Source organism: Bufo bufo, chromosome 3, assembly GCF_905171765.1.
Source record: "Bufo bufo chromosome 3, aBufBuf1.1, whole genome shotgun sequence".
Classification (NCBI taxonomy): domain Eukaryota; kingdom Metazoa; phylum Chordata; class Amphibia; order Anura; family Bufonidae; genus Bufo; species Bufo bufo.
The window spans coordinates 390,521,326-390,545,507 of NC_053391.1; the positions used below are offsets into that span (position 1 = coordinate 390,521,326).

The 24,182-nt window shown below is 43.5% G+C and overlaps 1 protein-coding gene across 1 annotated transcript in view; it reads right to left on the minus strand.

Moving 5' to 3' along the window:
* TLCD3A (TLC domain containing 3A) overlaps window positions 1-24,182 on the minus strand; it is a 53,284-nt gene that overhangs the window by 16,742 nt on the left and 12,360 nt on the right. Inside the window, exon 2 of the mRNA XM_040421947.1 lies at window positions 6,796-6,879. Within this exon, the coding sequence (XP_040277881.1) occupies window positions 6,796-6,879 (84 nt within the window). The remainder of the gene's footprint in view (window positions 1-6,795; window positions 6,880-24,182) is intronic.

A 24,182-nucleotide genomic window follows, 5' to 3' on the forward strand; every position in this document is an offset into this window, starting at 1 on the left:
AAAGTGACCCCATCTAAGAAACTACACCCCTCAAGGTATTCAAAACTGATTTTACAAACTTTATTAACCCTTTAGGTGTTCCTCAACAGTTTATGGCAAATGGAGATGAAATTTCAGAATTTCTATTTTTGGTAACCTTGCCTCACAAAAATGTAATATAGAGCAACCAAAAATCATATGTACCCTAAAAATAGTCCAAACAAAACTGCCACCTTATCCTGTAGTTTCCAAAATGGGGTCACTTTTATGGAGTTTCTACTCTAGGGGTGCATCAGGGAGGCTTTAAATGGGACATGGTGTAAATAAACCAGTCCAGCAAAATCTGCCTTCAAAAAACCACACAGCGCACCTTTCCCTCTACGCCCTACCGTGTGCCCGTACAGTAGTTTACGGCCACATATGGGGTGTTTCTGCAAACTACAGAATCAGGGCAATAAATATTGAGTTTTGTTTGGCTGTTAACCCTTGCTTTGTTACTGGAAAAAATTTATTAAAATGGAAAATTTGCCAAAAAATCGAAATTCTGAAATTTTATCTCCATATGCCATTAACTCTTGTGGAACACCTAAAGGGTTAACAAAGTTTGTAAAATCAGTTTTGAATACCTTGAGGGGTGTAGTTTCTTAGATGGGGTCACTTTTATGGAGTTTCTACTCTAGGGGTGCATCAAATGGGACATGGTGTAAATAAACCAGTCCAGCAAAATCTGCCTTCCAAAAACCACACGGCGCCCGTTCCTTCTGCGCCCTGCCGTGTGCCCGTACAGTAGTTTACGGCCACATATGGGGTATTTCTGCAAACTACAGAATCAGGGCAATAAATATTGAGTTTTGTTTGGCTGTTAACCCTTGCTTTGTTACTGGAAAAAATTTATTAAAATGGAAAATTTGCCAAAAAATCGAAATTCTGAAATTTTATCTCCATATGCTATTAACTCTTGTGGAACACCTAAAGGGTTAACGACGTTTGTAAAATCCGTTTTGAATACCTTGAGAGGTGTAGTTTCTAGAATGGGGTAATTTTTGGGTGGTTTCTGTTACGTAAGCCTCACAAAGTGACTTCAGACCTGAACTGGTCCTTAAAAAGTGGGTTTTTGAGATTTGCTTCTAAACTTCTAAGCCTTGCCTTCTAACGTCCCCAAAAAATGAAATTTAATTCCCAAAATGATCCAAACATGAAGTAGACATATGGGGAATGTAAAGTAATAACTATTTTTGTAGGTATTACTATGTATTATAGAAGTAGAGAAATTGAAACTTGGAAATTTGCTAATTTTTCCAAATTTTTGATAAATTTTGTATTTTTTAATAAATAAAAATGAATTTTTTTGACTCCATTTTACCAGTGTCATGAAGTACCATATATGACAGAAAAATAAATCTCAGAATGGCCTGGATAAGTCATAGCGTTTTAAAGTTATCACCACATAAAGTGACACTGGTCAGATTTGCAAAAAATGGCCTGGTCCTTAAGGTGAAAATGAGCCCGGTCCTTAAGGAGTTAAGTGTTTTTTACTGTACAAAATAATGCAATAAAATTTGAACAAAGATGGCTTGCTTCATGTTTGAAACAGACACATCGTAGAACATTTGTTCTCTCTACTCTTTTCTTAATTTCTCCAGGCCACTGTTTGGTTATGGCAGTGTTGGCACTACCAGGAATAATACAGGTCCAATGATGTCTGTAATTGTCATAAGATGCTGGTTAGAAAACAATTCTAACATCCAAAATGAGACATGATAATAACCCTCTACCCTCTCTACCTAAAACAAGGCGCCTCTGCATGATTTTGTGGCCTACATTTTTTTAAAGCTGACTATGACACATACACTATTTAGTTACAGTACATTCCATCTCAGGAGACACCTTGGCCAGGTATCTATTCCATTGTGCGTATTCATCTAATAGTCATATTAAAGGGGTTGTCCAGGACTAAAAAAAACATGTCTGCTACCTTCCACAAACAATGTCACCCCTGTCCATGGGGTTGTGTCTGGTATTGCAGCTCTGCTCTATTCGAGTTAATGAGCCAGAGCTATAATAACACATACAACCTATGGACAGGGGTGGTGCTGTTTTTGGAAGAAAGCAGCCATGTGTTCCTAATCCTGGGCAACCCTTTTAAAACTGGGAAAAAAAAAACCTCCAGAAAATGTCACTTTTTATTGTAGATTTTGAATGTCTCATAAGTATAGTTGGCACCAGCCCAGGTGCCTCAAATGCACTCTAAGCCTATAGTAACCTAATTGTAGCATTAAGGCATATTCCAGGAAAAAGCGGGTCCTACAAACCCACCTTAATTACACATAACTAACCTGTAGTAGAAAGCTTGAATTTTACTTACCTCTCTAAAGTTACTTGCAACAGCCTCTTCGTAAACCCAGTCCAGCAACGCTCCTCTTCTGAAAACCCAGCTTCTACCAACGTCAAATCCTTTGCCTAGGCTATGGACGTTTAAACTGCCTGGCGCTGCCAATCAAAGTGCAGAGGGCACTGCAGTTGCAGGGAGAACGGAGCCTCTCGGTGTAACAGCAAGACCCACGTTGCTCCTAGAGGCTCATTTGCATACATTAAAAGTACATTTTTCTCTGAAATGCGAGCACATATGGGGATGGGAAGAAGATTGATAGCTTCTACTGAACAGCGCACATGTCTCAGGTCAGCCTGTTTTACTGCTATAAATCTGCTGGTAGAAGACCTTTTAAGGGGTTCTCCAGGAATCATTTAAAAAGACCACCAGCAATCTGTCCTAGAATATGAGCAACAGCAGAGCAGTCTAGGGGGTGAGGGGGCAAATCCTCACTACACACTACACAGCTCTACAATATATGGTAATAATGTGATCCTGCCTATGATATGCCATCATTGCTGAGCAGCCTGACAGAAACACTCACTCATATGTAGTACAGATGTAGTAGAGTTAACACACATGCTTTATGAGATGTTATCTAAACTAAATGCGTTAAGCAAACACCTTCAATTGCTTTTCAATGGCTTTTTTTTTTTCAAGATAACCCGATAAGTTAAGAAATTTGAGTTAAGGGTTTGAGTGTTTACCCTGCTACATCTGTATATGCAAGTGCCAGAGTGTAGTATGTAGTGAGGCCCTGCCCCTCACCACCCTAGGGAGCTCTGCAAGTGGAGGTAACCCTGTCCTGCTCACGTTCTAGAACACGTTGCTGTCAGCCATTTTTAATTATTCCTGGAGAACCCCTTTAAGTAAACAATGGCAAGAAAATGTTAATTGACTTTTTCAATGGCTTTTGTGAGGTGAGATGTGATATCACAAGCTGATTTTTATCAGGAAGCCTGCCCTGATCTCATAACTATTATCAGGTAAGTTCAATGATAAACATACTATAGGTACTATCAAATTCACAGCTGGAAATCAAGGAATGCATATATTGTTTTTGCACAGGGGTCCTCTGCTATTGGTGTCTGTCCCTGTATCATGAGCCATGTGTGACAGGACCTCTGGAACAAATAACTAGATTTACACACTCTTTACTCTATTTGATTTATACATACCGTATTTGTCAGACTATAAAACACACCTAGGATTTGGAGGAGGAAAATAAGAAAAAAAATATTTTCTGCCAGCACTCAGACCAGACCCCCAAATCAGACCCGTATTCTTCATCAGACCTCAGATCAGACCCTCATCAGACCCCGAAACCTCATCAGACCCCCAAATCAGACAACCATTGTTCATCAGACCTCAGATCAGACCCCAAATTCAAACCCTGAAGCTCCATCAGCCTAAGACCCCAACCTCCATCAGCCTCCCATCAAACCCCCCCAGCCTCCATAAACCTTCGATCAGACCAATATCAGACAGCCCCGCCTCCCCATCAGCCTCAGATCAGCCCCCCAGCCTCAGATCAGCCCCTCCAGCCCCCATCAAACTCGGATCAGAACCGCAATCAGCCTCAGATCAGACCCCATCAGCCTCAGATTGGACCCCCCCAGCCTCCATAAGCCTAAGATCAGACCCCCAATCAGCCCCAGATCAGACCCCAATCAGACCTCAGATCAGACATTAAATTTTTTTTTACTTACGCCACTTGCTCCGGATGGCACTGCAGGTCCAGGACTCACTGCTAGCCTCAACGCTTCTTCTGGCCCACGCTGCATTATGACCTGAAGTTGCACAGCAGGACCCAGAAGACCAGGAAGGGTGAGTACAGCCAGCGCAGCGCTGCCTTCACCTCCCCGTGCCTCCCGTATACTAATGACCGCTTCCATAATGGAAGCCGTCACTAGCATTTGGACTATAAGACACAATGTCCCACTTTTGGTATATTTGGTATATTATCTTTGAAGAATTACTACATGATCTCTGACTATATACTCCAGTCCAATCGAGTACCGTGAATGCTTAATATTCAAGCAACATGCAACTATATGTATCGTTAATTTGTTTTTGTAGTTTCAATGATTTAACTGATCGGTTTTCTTTCCTTCGGGATTTCGCAAAAACAAATGACAATTTAAAGCAAAGATAAAAGAGCCCATTAACAATGATTCAAACAGGAGAAAGACGCTGCCAGACACTTCTCATGGCGGCTTCTATCCTGGAAGAACAAAAGGATCGGATGGAAATATTCACTTTGTTTGACGTGAAAAATCAGTGCTTCACTATTGCTACAGCCTCTTGATATCTCACAGGAGCGCCTGTTGGAAGAGGAGAGCTCACATGTGGAGGTTGATGTGTTACCTATATCCAGAATTGCGATTGGCTTCATGTTAGGTGAAAAGATCTTTAAAAGCTTTCAGCAGTGCGGTCCTACACAAAAACGCTAGATTGACTTTGTGAACTTTGCCCACATCACATCTGGGACCTGCAGCACTACAAATACAGGCAACGTATCAGAGTGGATTTTGACTGTTTGAACATTTTATATGATTGTTGTTTTATGGATCTTGTGAGTAGAATAATTATTTTTATTTAAACTCAGTTGGCGTTACTTCACTATGTCAGGTTTAGAGATTAGAGCATCGAGCTTTGTGATAATCCACGCAAAATACTGAGGAATAACATCGCAAAGACACTCCTTTTTTACTTCTAATGTGAACCTAGACTTATTCTAAGCAGCACGGTTTTTCCTTTTTTGTTTGAATTTAAGATCGGCCAAACGTCTGTGTGTATTCAATGGGGAGACAGGAGAAAGACGCTGCCAGACACTTCTCATGGCGGCTTCTATCCTGGAAGAACAAAAGGATCGGATGGAAATATTCACTTCACCCAATCCTTCTCCCCCCTGACATCATCAGGCGCTCCCCATACAAATTAGACTGTCAGCACAGTGGGTTCAGCCCACAATACACTAATGTGTATGGGGGCCTTTAGAGCTACAGTTCTTTTTGGAACATCAACAGATTATCACTCCAGTCATTGATTTCAACAGCAAACATTTACTGCTTAATTTTCACCTGTACATAACACTTGTGTACTTGCTGGCAAGTTTCTCCACAGATTACAGACTATTTTCAGGGACCTTTTGTATATAAAAAATTAGATTGAACAACTCCTGAAAACCACTAATAAAAATCTGAGAAATATTCCCGAGCTGAAAACTGGTTATGAACAGGCGTAATCTTTTTCAACTTTGTTTACCCTATGAGGGCTTAAAGTGTACCTGAGTTTTAAAAAAAGTTTGCATAATGGCTATGCTTCTTTTGTACTATCATAACTGTGAAGGAGAAGGTTTTTTCTGGCTTCCCTAATGTTTCTTTCAGCCATATTATTCCATGCTTCAGCTGCATAGCTAGATTAATTTCTCTCAGAAGCAGGGGTGTATCCGTTTTGTGAAATCTGCCATCTTCTGTATCTCTGTTACTAGGGACACAGTGGACTGCAAATTAGGTGGAAGTGAGACCCCTAGTGCCCATGACTTTACAGCTTTTTTCAGTTGGATGCAGACATATTCTTTAAATTAAGAGATTTACAAATTTGATAGTTACACCATTCTCTATTAAATGAAATTGAGTGAGAGCAAAGTGACTCTATAGGTCATAGCATAAATATCATTATTTGATAGTAAAGCATGATAAAACATTTATAGAAAACTCAATCAACATAGAACATGGATATTCACGTAGGGCGCTAAAACAAATAAATCTTTAATTTAAATACTAATTCACAAACAAATGAGTACCAAAAAATTCCTTAAAAAAATACGCTTTTTATTGAAGACAATTAAAAAGATTAATTAATGATTACAGTAGGGATACAAATAAAAGTAATTATCTTTCATTTAAATGTGTAATCAGTGACTATCCTTCCGCAGTACATACTTAAGAGGTATTTTCTGTCTTAAAGGGGTTGTCCATGTTCAGGGGCCTTTCAGCCAGTCCCCCAATGTCCATATACTTGCTGAAGTAAGCATACATACCTTCCCCCCCACTGCTGGGTGCCACCTCCTTCGGTCCCTCTCTGCCACTGATGCATTCCAGTTCCACGTGTCAACATCTGGTTTGACAGAGGTCATATGTGCTACTGCAGCCAATGACTGGTAGCAGTAGTGATGTGTCCCCCGTGCATCATGTGAACCATTGATGCGACGCAGCCAGCACTGGCTGCGGGATAATCTATGACCCCTATCAAACTGGATGTTGACACGCAGGAAAAGAGTGTGGTAGTGGCAGTGGGAGACCGAAGGAGATGAAGCCCAGCTGTGGGGTAAAAGTAAGGCCTCCGAACGTGGACAACCCCTTGAATTTGATATAAATATTAAAATGATAAATTAATCTGCACACATGAAAGGTTACGTGCCCCTGTTCTCTTGCACTTACCTGCCATACTTCACATCTTTGCAGGAGGTTATAACAATTATCCCAGACACAGCAGCAATAACTCCATGAATAGAGGAAACAATTCTGAAAACAAAAAAATAAAAGAAATGCTGAAATATGTCTATCCTGTGGCTAAGTTGTACTAGGTTCTAAGGGGTCACAGCCTATGGGATCATGCTGATTTCATAAATCAGAATGACACCTTAATGTGGTTGCCATACAGTGCCAGTGTACCTGTGGCTCCTTGGCACAGAAGTGTCAGGACAAGCTCAGATCATTCCTAGTACACTCTACAACTACATTGTTCTACTTGAAACCTACAAATTCAGCTGTGCCGATAACATCAATACACTCTGTACCCCGCTGCCAACAAAAAAAAAGACAAGAGTCCAGAAAGCCATGATATGGTATGGGAAATTGTTTAGTGGGGTCCCCATGCTGTAGAGCTGCTTTAGCGGTCCCTGTGCCTACCAGTGTATTAGCGGTATTACTATATGGTTACTGTTGGATTTCATTCCCTGGCTATAAAATTACCGGCTGTGTAGAGTCTAAGACTTATTCTGAAGTTAAAGGGGTTCGCCCATCTTATACATTGGTGGCATATCGCTAGGATAGGCAGCAAACTCAGTTTTTTTCAGAAGTCCCATAGAAATGAATGCGAAGAGCAGCCAGCGCTCTATTAACTTCTATGGGGTTGATGGAAATGGCCAAGTCAGCTCGGTTATTTTCAGCAGTCCCATAGAAATTAATGGAGGGCGGCTGTGGCATGTGCAGTCCTTCTCTTTGTGGGCTCTGTATTCCACCTTCTACACCTCCGGGACCCACACCTATCAGATATTGTTGCGATATGTATGAGATAGACCAACCCCTTCCCGCCCAGCACCGTAATAGTACAGCGCAGCGGGACGTGACTTGCCACCCAGCGCCGTACTATTACGGCGCTCTGATCGAGCGGGTGCAGGAGCTGCCCCTGCCCGATCAGCGGCGGGGTCCGGCAGTCACTGATAGCCGGACCCCTGCTGTATGAACCGGATAGAGATAGAGACCGGGGCCAAAGTAATGGGACTGGGGGAGGAATGGAAGGAGGGATTAGAACAGTTCAGAAGGAAAAGTGTAGCGTAAAAAATATACATAAACCTCCTAAATGCATGTATACTAATGCCAGAAGCCTGACTAATAAAACTGGTGAACTGGAATTAGTGATGTGTGAGGAGGACTATGACATAGTGGGAATAACTGAGACATGGCTGGATGTACAAGGTTACAGTCTGTTTAGAAAGGATCGTCAAAACCGGAGAGGGGGGAGGGGTTTGCCTTTAAGTAAAGTCTTGTCTAAAGCCCACACTCCGGGAAGATATAAGTGAGGGACATGAACATGTGGGGTCACTGTGGGTAGAAATACATGGAGGCAAAAACAATAATAAATGATTAATAGGAGTTTACTATAAACCACCTAATATACCAGAGTCCACAGAAAATCTCCTACTAAATGAGATAGAGGAGGCGGCAAATCATAATGAGGTGGTTATTATGGGGGACTTCAACTACCCAGTTATAAACTGGGAAACTGAAACTTGTATATCTCATAAAGGAAACAGGTTCTTGGCAATAACCAAAGACAATTACCTCTCCCAACTGGTTCAGGACCCGACAAGAGGGACGGCCATACTGGACTTAGTATTAACCAATAGGCCTGACAGAACAACAGACGTGCAGGTCGGGGGACACCTGGGAAATAGTGACCAGAAAGTAATAACCTTTCAATTGTCATTCAAAAGAGTGTTTCTTCAGGGAGGAACAAAAAATACCAAACTTCAAAAAATCTAAATGTAGCTAAGAGAGGCCATAGGCCTAACTAACTGGGACAAAGTCCTCAAAAATAAAAATACAGCCACAAAATGGGATATATTTAAAAGCATCATAAAATCTAATTGTGAGAGGTACATACCGTATGGGAATAAAAGGTTAAGGAACAGGAAGAAACCAATGTGGATAAATAGAACTGTAAAGAAAGCAATAAATGACCAAAAAAAAAGCATTTCAATCACTAAAACAGGAGGGTAGCACGGAAGCACTGAAAAACTGTAAGGAAAAAAAAAAAGATATGTAAAAAACTAATAAAAGCAGCCAAACTAGAGACCGAGAGATTAATTGCCAAAGAGAGCAAAACTAACACTAAAATGTTCTTCAATTATATAAATGGTAAAAAGTATAAATCTGAAGGTGTCTGCCCTCTACAGAGTGATGAGGGGGGAGTTGCAGAGAGCGAAGAGGAGAGAGCAAAGCTATTAAAGGGATCCTGTCACCTCAAAAATGCATCTACACCCGCCAGCAGTACCTCATAGTAGCCCGCAGCCTGTTAATAATCATATGTTTCATCCTGTTGTCCGATGCTGCGTAAGTTCAAGAAAACACAGTTTTATTCTCCATCAGCTCTATAGTGCCGGCCAGCTTGAAGTTAAGGTAACCACGCCCCCTAACCGTACCCTCTTGCCTGAGAGTGACAGCCTGCAGTGCGGCCGTGTTTCCCCAAGTCTCGCGCATGCGCACTGTGCCACTGAAACCCGGCTAACAGCCGCAGCAGGAGATGGGGTAGTGCATTACTACAGAACACACCGCACATGCGCGAGACTAGTTGTCTTTTTTCTAAAGTGAATAACCCTAATGTTGATAATCTTTCAGGGTACAGTAGTCCAACTATTCCAGTTATTACATTAGTTGCCCTCCTCTGAACCCTCTCCAGCTCTGCTATGTCTGCCTTGTTCACAGGAGCCCAGAACTGTACACAGTACGCCATGTGTGGTCTGACTAGTGATTCGTAAAGTGGTAGGACTATGTTCTCATCACGGGCTTCTATGCCCCTTTTGATGCAACCCATTATCTTATTGGCCTTGGCAGCAGCTGCCTGACACTGGTTTCTACAGCTGAGCATACTTTCACACTGGCGTTTTGGCTTTCCATCTGTGAGATCCGTCTAGGGCTCTCACAAGCGGTCCAAAACGGATCAGTTTTGCCCTAATGCATTCTGAATGCATTGTTCCGTCTCCATTCCGCTCTGGAGGCGGACACCAAAACGCTGCCTGCAGCATTTTGCTGTCCGCTTGACGAAACTGAGCAAACTGATCCGTACTAACATACAATGTAAGTCAATGGATCCGTTTTCTCTGACACAATCTGGCACAATAGAAAACGGATCCGTCTCCCATTGACTTTTAATGGAGTTCATGACGGATACGTCTTGGCTATGTTACAGATAATACAAACGGATCCGTTCATGATGGATGCATGCGATTGTATTATTGTAACGGATCCGTTTTTGCAGATCCATGACAGATCCGCCCAAAACTCGAGTGTGAAAGTAGCCTTAGTTTGCTGTTTACTAAATTCTTAGGTCCTTTTCCATGTCAGTGTTACCGAGTGTTTTACCATTTAGTATGTACGGGTGACTTGCATTATTCCTACCCATGTGCATAACCTTTCATTTGTCAGTGTAAGGGCTCTTTCACACTTGCGTTGTTCTTTTCCGGCATAGAGTTCCGTCGTCGGGGCTCTATGCCGGAAAAATCCTGATCAGGATTATCCCAATGCATTCTGAATGGAGAGAAATCCGTTCAGGATGCATCAGGATGCCTTCAAATCCGGACCAGAAAGTTTTTTGACCTGAGAAAATACCGCAGCATGCTGTGCTTTTTGCTCCGGCCAAAAATCCTGAACACTTGCCGCAAGGCCGGATCCGGAATTAATGCCCATTGAAAGGCATTAATCCAGATCCGGCCTTAGGCTAAACGTAGTTTCGGCGCATTACCGGATCCGACGTTTAGCTTTTTCTGAATGGTTACCATGGCTGCCAGGACGCTAAAGTCCTGTTTGCCATGGTAAAGTGTAGTGGGGAGCGGGGGAGCAGTATACTTACCATCCGTGCGGCTCCCGGGGCGCTTCAGAGTGACGTCAGGGCGCCCCACGCGCATGGAAGACGTGTCGCATGGATCACATCATCCATGCGCATGGGACGCTCTGACATCATTCTGGAGCGCCCCGGGAGCCACACGGACGGTAAGTATACTGCTCCCCCGCTCCCCACTACTACTATGGCAGCCAGGACTTTAATAGCGTCCTGGCTGCCATAGTAACACTGAACGCATTTTGAAGACGGATCAGTCTTCAAATGCTTTCAGTTCACTTGCGGTGTTACGGATCCGGCGGGCACTTCCGGCAAATGGAGTACACGACGGATCCGGACAACGCAAGTGTGAAAGAGCCCTTAAACCTCATCTGCCACTTATCTGCCCAAGCCTCCAATCTATCCAGATCCCTCTGTAGCTGTATAGTGTCCTCTTCAGTGTTAATTACTTTACACAGTTTAGTGTCATTTGCATGCTGCGGTTTGCTCTCCGGTATGAGAACAGAACAGAATGCATTTTGGAGCATTCCGTTCTGTTCAGTTACGTTTTGTCCCCATTGACAATGAATGGGGACAAAACGGAAGCGTTTTTTTCCGGTATTGAGACCCTATGACGATCTCAATACAGGAAAATATTAACGCTAGTGTGAAAGTAGCCTTACAAGGTCATATTGATAACATGTTTATATACGGTGAATGAATGAACAGTGAGTTAGCATGTAAAGTCAAGAAAGTCCTACTCACAGTCACAAGTTCCTACTGCCCTTCTAACAAGGCTCAAGACCAATGCAATTCAAATATAGTTTGACCTTACAATGACTACCCATATCTGTGCGTTATCATGGCAGCAACTGCCTGAAAGACCAGATAACAGTCCAGGAGAAAAGAAATTCTTTAGCAACTTGGAATAAAAGTGCATGATCTACTACACTACAAATCACAGCTGAGACCACCCATACACAGCATGCAGGGGCATCTCCAAATAAAGAGTTCTCTAGGTTTCAAAGCTACTTACGCAGGATAGGAAAATCTAAAAACATACAGTAGAATGAGGTCTGAATCCATGGAGCAGCTATAGCGGCTAGGCTTGCAGATATTTTTGCCTTGCAAATGCACTGATTACAGAACATATAACTTCTAGCCTGCACAAGCACATTGACAATGCTTCCTTTTTGTGCAGCTCATGCTTTTATTTGGTTGCAATGAGCAATTTGATTTCCATTTTATAAGCAATTTTAGTAATGAGATTTTCCTAATTCAAGTCTAGGATAGGAATACCCATCGGAATGTAGTGCCAGAGGTGTCTAGTGTTTAACAGAACCTGTCACCATGAAATAGAGTGCAATCTGCAGGCAGCATGTTATAGAGCAGGAGGAGCTGAGCAGATTGATATACTGTATGGGGGTCATTTACTAACCAGAAATACGACTACATTAGGCGTATTTTTGGCCCAGATTGTAGTACAAAGGTCCTTTGCGTCGCAATCTGCGACTTCTCCCCGCTCACGCCAGGTCTAAAAAAGTGCGCGTGGGTGGGGAAGGGGATTGGCCGGCAGGCCCGTCTGTTTTACCATTTTCTATGTAATGTAAGAGAGCAAGGAAGCTGTCTTACATTTAGAAGCAGTGGTGGATCCACTGAAGCTATGGAGAGGCCGGCGCCTCTACATAACTCTGGCAGATCCACCGCCAGCTATAGGGGCTTCTAAAACGCCAGTATTAAAAAATGACACCCATAGTAATGTGGGAAAAGCTACAAAACAACTTTAGTGACCACGCAAATTTTTTCATCATCGCTTTCCAAGAGCTATAACTTTGTTTTTCACAAATGTAAATTTTTGCAGAGGGGTCATTTACTATGCTGAAATACTCCTAAGTTAGGTGTATTTCAGGCACAGATGGCGGCGCAACGGTTAGTTGTGCCGCTATCTGCGACTTTTCCCCGCTCACACCAGGTCTAAAAGTGTGGGAGTGGCGTGGGCGGGGCAGGCCTGTTTTAGGTGTAGAAAATGGACTAAATGTAAGAAAGCTTGGAAGCTGTCTTACATTTAGAACTGGCGCTGGATGCGCCAAAGTTATGGAGAGGCCTGCGCCCCTTCATAACTTCGGCAGATTCACCGCCAGCGATGGGGCTTTATTAAGACCGAAGTCTAAAATGCCGGTCTTAAAGGGGTTGTCCGGGTTCAGAGCTGAACCCGGACATACCCTTATTTTCAGCCAGGCAGCCCCCCTGAAGTTGGCATCGGAGCATCTCATGCTTCGATGTGCTCCCTTGCCCTGCGCTCTGATGGACGGGCTGTACCGCTGCCCTAACCATTTTACTGGGCTTCCTGGCAGCCCCATGGAGAGCCCGTTTCGTCACCGGAACTCCTAAAAATTTCTTTGCCCTGCGAGATTTAGAGCAGGGCAAAGGAGAGCATCGGAGCATGAACTGCTCTGAACCCGGACAACTCCTTTAATAAATGTATACCATGTGCACCATTTGGGGTACATATAATCATTGATTAAAGCGAACTGTCTAGCCTAAACCCCCTTTGTATACATCCGTAAAAAAGGTGTATTTGTGGTCACTAAGGGGTAAAACCTCTGTTCTTTCCACGCTTAGGAGTCATGTGGGCAGTCTTACACACTGACGGCAGCTATCTCTCTTTCCTTCAGTTAGTTGTCACTGAGTAGGACTGGCCACATTACTCTTAGGCCTCTTTCACACTACCTTTTTTTTCCGTTTTGGGATTGTTTTTTGCGTTCTGTATACGGAACCATTCATTTCAATGGTTCTGCAAAAAAAACGGAATGTACTCCGTATGCATTCCGTTTCCGTATTTCCGTTCAGTTGAAAGATAGAACATGTCCTATTATTGCCCGCAAATCACGTTCCGTGACTCCATTCAAGTCAATGGGTCAGCAAAAAAAAACTGCATCCGTATGTCTTCCGTATCCGTTCAGTTTTTTCAGAACCATCTATTGAAAATGTTATGCCCAGCCCAATTTTTCTATGTAATTATGGTATACTGTATATGCCATATGGAAAAACAGAACAACGGATTCGTGAAAAACGGACCGCAAAACACTGAAATAGCCATACGGTAGTGTGAAAGAGGCCTTAAGCAAAGAAAGGGCAGTGGGTTATAATATGCCTGCAGATTGCACTGCATTTTGATAGTGACAGGTTCCCTTTAAAGGGAAGTGTCACCAGAAAATATTGTTTAAATCACATTTTTATGTTAATGTTTTTTTTTTGTTTTTTTTAGGTGATTTTTGTTTTAAAGAGGTTGTGCAGGGGTTTTATATTGATGACCTATCCGCAGGCCTCTCCACACAGCTGAATGGCAGGGTGTGCCAGGAGTCGGACCCCCTCCTGAGGATAGGCCATCGATATCAAAATCCCGGACCCCCCCCCCCCCCCCCATTTTATTATTGTAGAATAATTTCCTGCTATGCGGAGGGCGATACTATTCAGGCACTGTTCTGCGAGAAAGTACATTTCTAGGCACATTTTTCCTGACAACTGTACTCCCGTGAAAACCTCCTCTTAAAAAAAATGTAAAAACGAGTATTCAGCTTCAAGTAAAGAAATGATATTTGGTCATTTTCAGAAAAGCGGGGCGATCATCATCAGTACTACTGCCAAGACCCAGACATAACAGAATACAATCTTTACCAGATTGGCAGAAGAGGACAGCTGTAGAACTGGAGAGTTTTCTGGCCAGCAGAGCCAAGTATGAAACGTACAGAACATTGCTTATTGCTATAAACAACTTTCATGGGTTTCTGAGAAGGGAATTTATTTTAAAAGGGTTCTCTGGGACTGCAAATTACATAGGTGTTCTCAATTTCAACACTCAGTACTTTTTCAGTGTAGATAAGTAGCCGCTTGAGGGGTCTGACCGAGACTCTCTCCCCACTGAAAACACATAACCATTGGCCAAGCGTGTGTGTGTATGGGGGAGTCAGAAAAGCTAGTTTTTGGCCAAATAAGCTTCTGACTGATAGCTATAGATGGTGTGTGGCTGATCTCCCGTTGGTGCCTTCCTTATAGTGTACTATCAAGCCATACAGCCTGCTGCCCAAATAAGAGTACCATACATTGGTCAAATAACAGTGCTATACAGTGCCCCACCACTATATACTACACAGATGCTTAAATATTATCACCAGACACAAAGTAGCCTAATAACAGTGCTATACAGTGCCCCACCACTATATACTACACAGATGCTTAAATATTATCACCAGACACAAAGTAGCCTAATAACAGTGCTATACAGTGCCCCACCACTATATACTACACAGATGCTTAAATATTATCACCAGACACAAAGTAGCCTAATAACAGTGCTATACAATGCCCCACCACTATATACTACACAGATGCTTAAATATTATCACCAGACACAAAGTAGCCTAATAACAGTGCTATACAGTGCCCCACCACTATATACTACACAGATGCTTAAATATTATCACCAGACACAAAGTAGCCTAATAACAGTGCTATACAATGCCCCACCACTATATACTACACAGATGCTTAAATATTATCACCAGACACAAAGTAGCCTAATAACAGTGCTATACAGTGCCCCACCACTATATACTACACAGATGCTTAAATATTATCACCAGACACAAAGTAGCCTAATAACAGTGCTATACAGTGCCCCACCACTATATACTACACAGATGCTTAAATATTATCACCAGACACAAAGTAGCCTAATAACAGTGCTATACAGTGCCCCACCACTATATACTACACAGATGCTTAAATATTATCACCAGACACAAAGTAGCCTAATAACAGTGCCAAAACTGCTGTAAGAATTTCTATAAATATTTATATGGTGATTTTGGGCCTCAGCCAGCAATTCATCTATGGCTATTCCTTTAGTATGAGGGTGACTAGCACACGGGTCATGCGTCATATAGGCATATTAAAGTGGCACCCTTATTGTCAATTACAGTCTACACTGGATTGTGTTCCTTTAGGTATCACTGGAGCTGATGAATTTCCCAGGAAGGTCACACATGTCTTAGGCCCCTTTCACACGAGCAAGTTTTCCGCGCGAGTGCAATATGTGACGTGAACGCATAGCACCCGCACTGAATCCTGACCCATTTATTTCAATATGTCGGTGCACATGAGCGTTTATTTTCACGCATCATTTCTGCGTTGTGTGAAAAACGCAGCATGTTCTATATTCTATTTTTCACGCAGTCCTGGCCCCATAGAAGTGAATGGGGCTTCAGTGAAAAACGCATTGCATCTGCAAGCAAGTCCAGGGTGCGATGCATTTTTCACTGATGGTTGCTAAAACACATTGCACCCGCGCGGAAAAAACTGAACAACTAAACGCAATCGCAGACAAAACTGACTGAACTTGCTTGCAAAATGGTGTGAGTTTCACTTATCCTATCCTATGACGGATCTCAATAGCGGGAAGGGGAAGCGCAGATTTGAAAGTAGGCGTAATAACCTTCTATTGCTGTGATGGTAAAACTTCACGTCACTTTAATTTTGAAGTGAAAACTGGCATTAAGTGGATTTGAAATAGGGTGATTAAAGGCAAATATTCATCTACACAAAGAAGGGGTGATTTATATTGTTTTAATAAAGGGAGTCTTTGAGCTCCAGAACACCCCACAAACTAGAGTAAGCGGTATATAGTGTAAGTGTAATTCTTATCTTCATACTCACTTCCATTCCGATTCTGTCCACTGACGATCTGCCAGTAAAATGCATTTCACTGCTGGTTTGGAGGCCAGCGTAATGTAATGACAAAGTACAGTGGTCTAATAAAACATGCCAGCGCTGTAATCAGGAATGCACGACAACAGCAGAGGATTAATAAGGCGAGCAGTAATACTTTTATTTTACATTAGAAGCTTTTTGTAAAAAAATAAAAAACTCATGGGGTTGGACAACCCCTTTACCTTCCAAAATGTAGCTCTAGCGTATCTGTTTTACAGACCGCAAATTGTGGATCTGCAAAATACGGATGCGGTCTGAGTTGCATCATCAATTTTTGCGGACTCATCAACTTCATGATCTGCATTTTTCGCCCCAGAATAGGACATGTTCAATCTTTTTGTGGAACGGACATATGGATGCAGAAAGTACACGGATAATCCGTGTGCTTTCTGCATCCATATGTCCGTTCCACAAAAAGATAGAGAACATGTCCTATACTTGGCCAATCAATGAAAAGTGCGACAAAAAGTCTAGGTGTATACCCAGCCTAACAGAATGCGGATCCCAGAATTAATTAATCTAGCAGCTCAGGCATGCTCAACTTGCGGCCCTCCAGCTGTTGCAAAACTACAACTCCCTGCATGCCTGGACAGCCTACAGCTATCAGCCTACAGCAGGGCAGGTGGGAGTTGTAGTTTTACAACAGCTGGGGGGCCGCAGGTTGAGCATGTCTGGGCTAGCTGATAGCCAGGCAATCATGGGTGGAATGTATCAAGTTTGTACGCTATAAATCTGGCACAAAAGTTGTAAATTCTGATAAAACTGCTGTTTTGCTTCATAAATCATAATTAGCAACTTGTCTCTGTTTTACACCAGCCTCACATCTTTTGAAAAGTGGGTGTAGATAGCTGTATTATTTCACACCAGATTTATCACTTTGCCTTTTCGAAAAAATGAAATCCCCAAATCACTCCAGTTGGGGAGGGAGTGAGCACACAAAGCAGTTCTCAGCCTTGGGCCTTGTGAGAGTACGGCTTCTCAGGCAGACTGTCTGAATCCCACAGACTGCAGAAGAATTCTTTTCTAGTCTATGGGTCAATGACCGGCTCCATGTCACCGATGGAGCCAGTTATTGGCTGCAGCGGAGCAGGTGACCATACCCATGCTGGACACAGCAGGGGCGGCGCGGTGGGGAGCAGATCAGTATGAATCTTCTGTTTGCTAAAAATGTATTTGGGGAGATTTATCAAAACTAGTGTAAAAGAAAATTGGCTTAGTAGCTCATAGCAACCAATCAGATTCCACCTTTCAGGTTTTAAGAGTTAAAGATGCACCAAACTTATCAAACACTGTGTGACTAAAACCCAAATACTTACTTCAGAAATCCCACCATGGCGACTGCTTTTCGGGTTGTTTTCTATTGATGAACATTATTACCTGGCTACTTAAAGGGTCATCAATATCAGATCTGCAGGGATCCAACTATTGGTACCCTCACCAAACAGCTGTTTGAAGGGGCTGTGCAAGCGCTGCATCCTCTTCGATGTTTGCTTGGCGGCGGTGCAGAGTGATTACCGCTTGAATGGGATGTATTTACCCTGCATCACCACTACAATATCAGGACACTGCACAACCCCTTCCGGATCCGTCTAATAAAGTCTATAGTAAAATACTAAGGACTCATTTCCATAGTTTTAGGCTTCTTATGTTTTCAGATTATCTTCTCCACAGAGGTAACACAATGGTCGAGTCATACCTGCATCGTGAACAAAGGAAGCGAATGAAAACTGCTGCTCTGGCTTCTTCTACTGCATGGCTCATTTACATGGCAGCCTTTGTGTAACAGTAACCCTGCTGATCAGATTCATAGTCTGGTGGGAAAATCTTCAAATTCTATGAGTTATATCTCTGCTCCCTCGGGGCTTATGAATCTATTGGGCGGTCTCACTCAATGACTGACAGTATTCCCTGTGTGAAAATGCCTCGTCTTTGTTTACCTGGCAGCAGTGACGACGTGTCAGTCTACACATGTGACCGCTGAAGCCAACCACTGGCCTCCACGGTGTGAGGCTGCTTTTGTCTAAATGTTTGGGACATCTATTGTCATCACATTGGTTAGTCACCCAGTGCCAGGCTGCAGACAAGTATACAGACACACTTCCTTTTATTCTAGTTCCTCCTCATCTCACTCCTGCCAGTCTTGTGCATTGGCAGGAATTAAAATCTATATATCTCCATCTATGTGACGTCTCATCACAGACAATCCCTTAAAGGGATTCTGTCATGACATTTGAGGCCTATAACCTAAACATATGGCCAGGTCCGTACTAATAACATGAATCCGAAACTGTCCTTATTAAATCTGCCTGTGGCTCTATTAGCACATAAAACCTACCTAAGGTGCCCAAGGGGACGTCGCTTCATATAGGGTGCCCGGCTGCAGCCATCTCCGTCTGGGGCCCAGCGCCGCCTTCCCACTAGAAATCGCCGCCCTCCCTTTCTATAGAGCCGCCTCCCTCACCTCAGCACAGCCTCCGAAATCGTCCACTCCCTCAGCCAGTTCCCGTGCGGCTTTAAGAGGATGGCTGCAATAGGGCGGTCAAGGCAGGTTTGAGCAAAGTGCGCCGGACGGCACATGCGCACTACGCTCAACGAGGCCGCTGCCAGGAGTCCGCACGGGCGCATCAGGTTATACCTAGTGCGCACGCGCAGGATCTGGCTGAGGGAGCAGACGATTTCAGAGGCGCTGCTGAGGTGAGGGAGGCGGCTCTATAGAAAGGGAGGGCGGCGATTTCTAGTGGAAAGGCAGCGCTGGGCACCAGACGGAGATGGCTGCAGCCGGGCACCCTATATGAAAACTGCCTTAGTTGCCCATAGCAACCAATCAGATTGAACCAATTGATTGATTGGTTGCTTAGGGCAACTAAGCCAGCTCTGATTCACACCAGTTTGATAAATCTCCCCCAATGTGTTTTATCTATCAGTGCCGCCAGCATGAGGCTACAGATAACAAGACCCCGCTTACAAAGTGCATGCATATACTTCCTTTTCTAACTATTTTTGCCCAGCAGCATGGCATACGGACAACAGATCTTAAAAGCTGCACGTTACTTAGAACTAATACACATGGCTGTATTTGTTTTGTGGTCTGCAAATCGTGGATCTGCAAAATATGGATGCGGTCCATGTGCCGTCTGCATTTTTTTTAGCAGAACCATTGACTTCAATGAGTCTGTGGTCTGTATTTTGCAGACATATTCTATCTATTTGCAGAACAGACAGACGGATGGGGAAAGTACACATTTAATAAAGATGGAGGCATACTTGCCCTCATATGTAAGTCTGTATCATATCCATTATGATTTTTGTGTTATGTATCTATATACGTCTACATATTACAACTACGAATGAAATGTGGTCACGTTTCTTCAGGCTCCACTGTCTTCAATAGAGAAAATACAGTACAAGTGTACACCGCAATACTGCGTGTGATCAACAGCATTGACCAACATAACTTCTGTATATGACACAGTTGTATAAAGAGGTGTGCTGTGCGATGATATTCTTATCATCACAGCCCCATATCACAGCTCCATATCACAGCTCCATATCACAGCTCCATATCACAGCCCCATATCACAGCCCCATATCACAGCTCCATATCACAGCTCCATATCACAGCTAAATATCACAGCTCCATATCACAGCTCCATATCACAGCCCCATATCACAGCTCCATATCACAGCTCCATATCACAGCCCCACATCACAGCCCCACATCACAGCCCCACATCACAGCTCCACATCACAGCCCCATATCACAGCCCCATATCACAGCCCCATATCACAGCTCCATATCACAGCTCCATATCACAGCCCCATATCACAGCCCCATATCACAGCTCCATATCACAGCCCCATATCACAGCTCCATATCACAGCCCCATATCACAGCTCCATATCACAGCCCCATATCACAGCTCCATATCACAGCTCCATATCACAGCTCCATATCACAGCTCCATATCACAGCCCCATATCACAGCTCCATATCACAGCCCCATATCACAGCTCCATATCACAGCTCCATATCACAGCCCCATATCACAGCTCCATATCACAGCTCCATATCACAGCCCCATATCACAGCTCCATATCACAGCCCCATATCACAGCCACATATCACAGCCACATATCACAGCTACATATCACAGCTACATATCACAGCCCCATATCACAGCACCATAAGACAGCTCCATATCACAGCTCCATATCACAGCTCCATATCACAGCCCCATATCACAGCTCCATATCACAGCTCCATATCACAGCTCCATATCACAGCCCCATATCACAGCCCCATATCACAGCTCCATATCACAGCCCCATATCACAGCTCCATATCACAGCTACATATCACAGCTACATATCACAGCTCCATATCACAGCCCCATATCACAGCCCCATATCACAGCTCCATATCACAGCTCCATATCACAGCCCCATATCACAGCTCCATATCACAGCCCCATATCACAGCTCCATATCACAGCCCCATATCACAGCCCCATATCACAGCCCCATATCACAGCTCCATATCACAGCCCCATATCACAGCTCCATATCACAGCTACATATCACAGCCCCATATCACAGCTCCATATCACAGCTCCATATCACAGCCCCATATCACAGCTCCATATCACAGCCCCATATCACAGCCACATATCACAGCTACATATCACAGCTACATATCACAGCTACATATCACAGCCCCATATCACAGCACCATAAGACAGCTCCATATCACAGCTCCATATCACAGCCCCATATCACAGCTCCATATCACAGCCCCATATCACAGCTCCATATCACAGCCCCATATCACAGCTCCATATCACAGCCCCATATCACAGCTACATATCACAGCTCCATATCACAGCTCCATATCACAGCTCCATATCACAGCCCCATATCACAGCCCCATATCACAGCTACATATCACAGCCCCATATCACAGGTCCATATCACAGTCCCATATCACAGTCCATATCACAGTACACATCACAGTCCTGTACATTTAATCATTTTAAAAAAAAAAACGTTCAGATGGGTAATGAGTCCCAGATAATTACGGTCAATCCTCCATCTTCCCTCCTTCAAAATTCACGACTAGGGTCTGGTGCCGAGCTGGTGGAAGCATACCACCTGTCTTCTACTGACTGGCCAGTGCGACTGACGGTCCCCATAAGAGTGTGGAAATCAGAGGTTGTCGCTCATTTATCAAAGTGGCTTCTGCTAAGCAGATAGCATTCAGCAAACTGTGTAAATTAAAAATTATATTTTGGGATTCTGAATTAATAATTGTAACATACAGCTGAAACTTGAAAAATTAGAATATCGTGCAAAGTTCATTTATTTTAGTAATGCAACTTAAAAGGTGAAACTAACATATGAGATAGACTCATTACATGCAAAGCGAGATATTTCAAGCCTTTATTTGTTATAATTTGGATGATTATGGCTTACAGCTTATGAAAACCCCAAAGTCACAATTTTGAGGTACCCTTTGCTCAGGGGGTATGGATTATTAGCTGACTAGAGTGGGACACTTTGAGCCTAGAATATTGAACCTTTTCACAATATTCTAATTTTAAGTTGCATTAATGTTTCACCTGTAAACTGGCCCTATTCCTCAACAGAATCCCATAAGTGTCTGGTATACATACATCTACTACAGTTATATTTAAAGTCTACCTAATCTTTCAACAAACTCTGCATTAACCAGTACTACAGTGTGTGTACACGAGGAATAACACTATTTCTGCCACTATATGACTTGTATCTGGCATTTTTTGCAGATTTCCTCTGTGCATCCTGAATTACTAGTTTGAAGTTCTCCCAGAGATAAGCGGAGGAGACTAGCTGCCATCTATTGCACACAGAAAGTAAAGGAGAATCTGCTTACCAAGCTTCTCTTAGGCTACTTTCACACCTCTGGTGTGAAACTCCGGCATGGCCGTTCCAGCAGTCAAGCGGAGGAATGGCCTGACAAAATTGCAGCATGCAGTGGTTTGTGTCCAGCCAGTTCTCTGCTTGTATGCCGGAATGCGTACAGATTTTGCCAGACCCCATTATACTTAAAAGGACTGGTGGACATTCCGTCCCCATCCAGCAACGCCGGATCCAGACAATTCCAGCAGGCTGTTCTGTGCTGGAACAGCCTGCCGGAATCCAAACTGTAGGTGTGAAAGTAGCTTTACTCGCTAAGAAGCAGCCCCAAGATCACGGAGGACATTACAGAGAGGTCACAACCTGTATATATGTGACTATAGCACTTGTGCTCCTATGTAATTGTGCAGTCTCTTTAGTGTCTCTCTTTGCATCCCATCTTACTCATTCTGCTGCTCACTCCTCCCCTCCCCTCTCCATATACTTGTATTGACATGTGTAATACAATCCTCCTGAGGAGCTGCTCTGCCTTGAGACTGAATTCAAAGCATTTTTTTTTCAAGGTGAAAAGCAATTAGCAAGGAGGAGGGAGAGGTAAACAGCTGATAACATGAGAACTAGACATTTCTCACTGATAAAACATATAGCAAATTTTCTTGTGGTCACTTGTACTATTGATTTACGTAAAGTCATGTGAAAGTACAGTGACTCTTTAAAGGAATTATGATGGGCAAATGTCAGACCCCTCCAGGAGCAGGTGTAAAGAGGACTTGTTACCATGAAATTATGGCAATCTGTAGACAGCATGTTATAGAGCAGGAGAAGCTGAGCAGACTGATATAGTTTTACAGAATAAGGGCTTATGCCCACAAATGTAAGGGCTCCGTGCCCATGCTGCGGACCGCAATTTGCGGTCCGCAATGCACGGGCACCGATTGTGGGGCAGCCGCATGCGGATCACAGACCCATTTTTTTGAATGGGGTCCGCGATCCGCATCCGACGGTCCGAATCGCAAAAAAGTAGTGCATAAACTACTTTTTTGCGGTGCGGAGGCACGGCCAGAAACACTACGGAAGCACTGTAGTGCTTCCGAACCATGCCTCCGTTCCACAACTCCGTGATTGCGGACACATTGAAGTAAATGGGTCCGCGATCCGTGGTGCGGGGTGCACACGGCCGATGCCCGTGTATTGCGGACCCCTGTATGCAGGCTACAATACGGCCACGGTGGGGCAACGGTCGTGTGCATGAGCCTTAAGAATCAGTAAAACTTGTCATTTATTCATAAACCTCTGCTCTTTTCAGTCATATGGGTGGTCCTGCTCAGTGACTGATAGCCTTCCAGTATCACTGCGCACACAGATATAGGACTCAGTAGGACCGCCTACTGGACTCCTGAGCCTAGAATGACCAGTTTGCCGGGTTCACTTTAATATTACTGTACGAGCTAGAAAATAAGCTACTAGAGCGACATCAGCAGAGGACAGCCCATAAAGTTACGAAGGCATCAGCAGAAAATTGCTATGTATATTGTCACGCGTTGATAAAAGTGTTTTTTCTATGGGAGTTTTTATCGCTTGTTTAATAAAGGCCATCATTTTTATTAGGAAGCTGGAATTTATTCCTCTTTTTTTGATTTAATTATGGTGATGCCACACAGGGAATAGTCATGCAGATCACATGACCTATTTCAGGCGTATATGTGATGTAACTGCTTCTATGCTGCTACAACAGCTCACTTTCTCCGACATCAGTCTCCTCAATACAAGGATCCGAAAGTTATCTAAGTGGCTATACATGTGGGGACAGGTATGTCGCATTGTTCTGCCGTCTGTTGGTGTCACA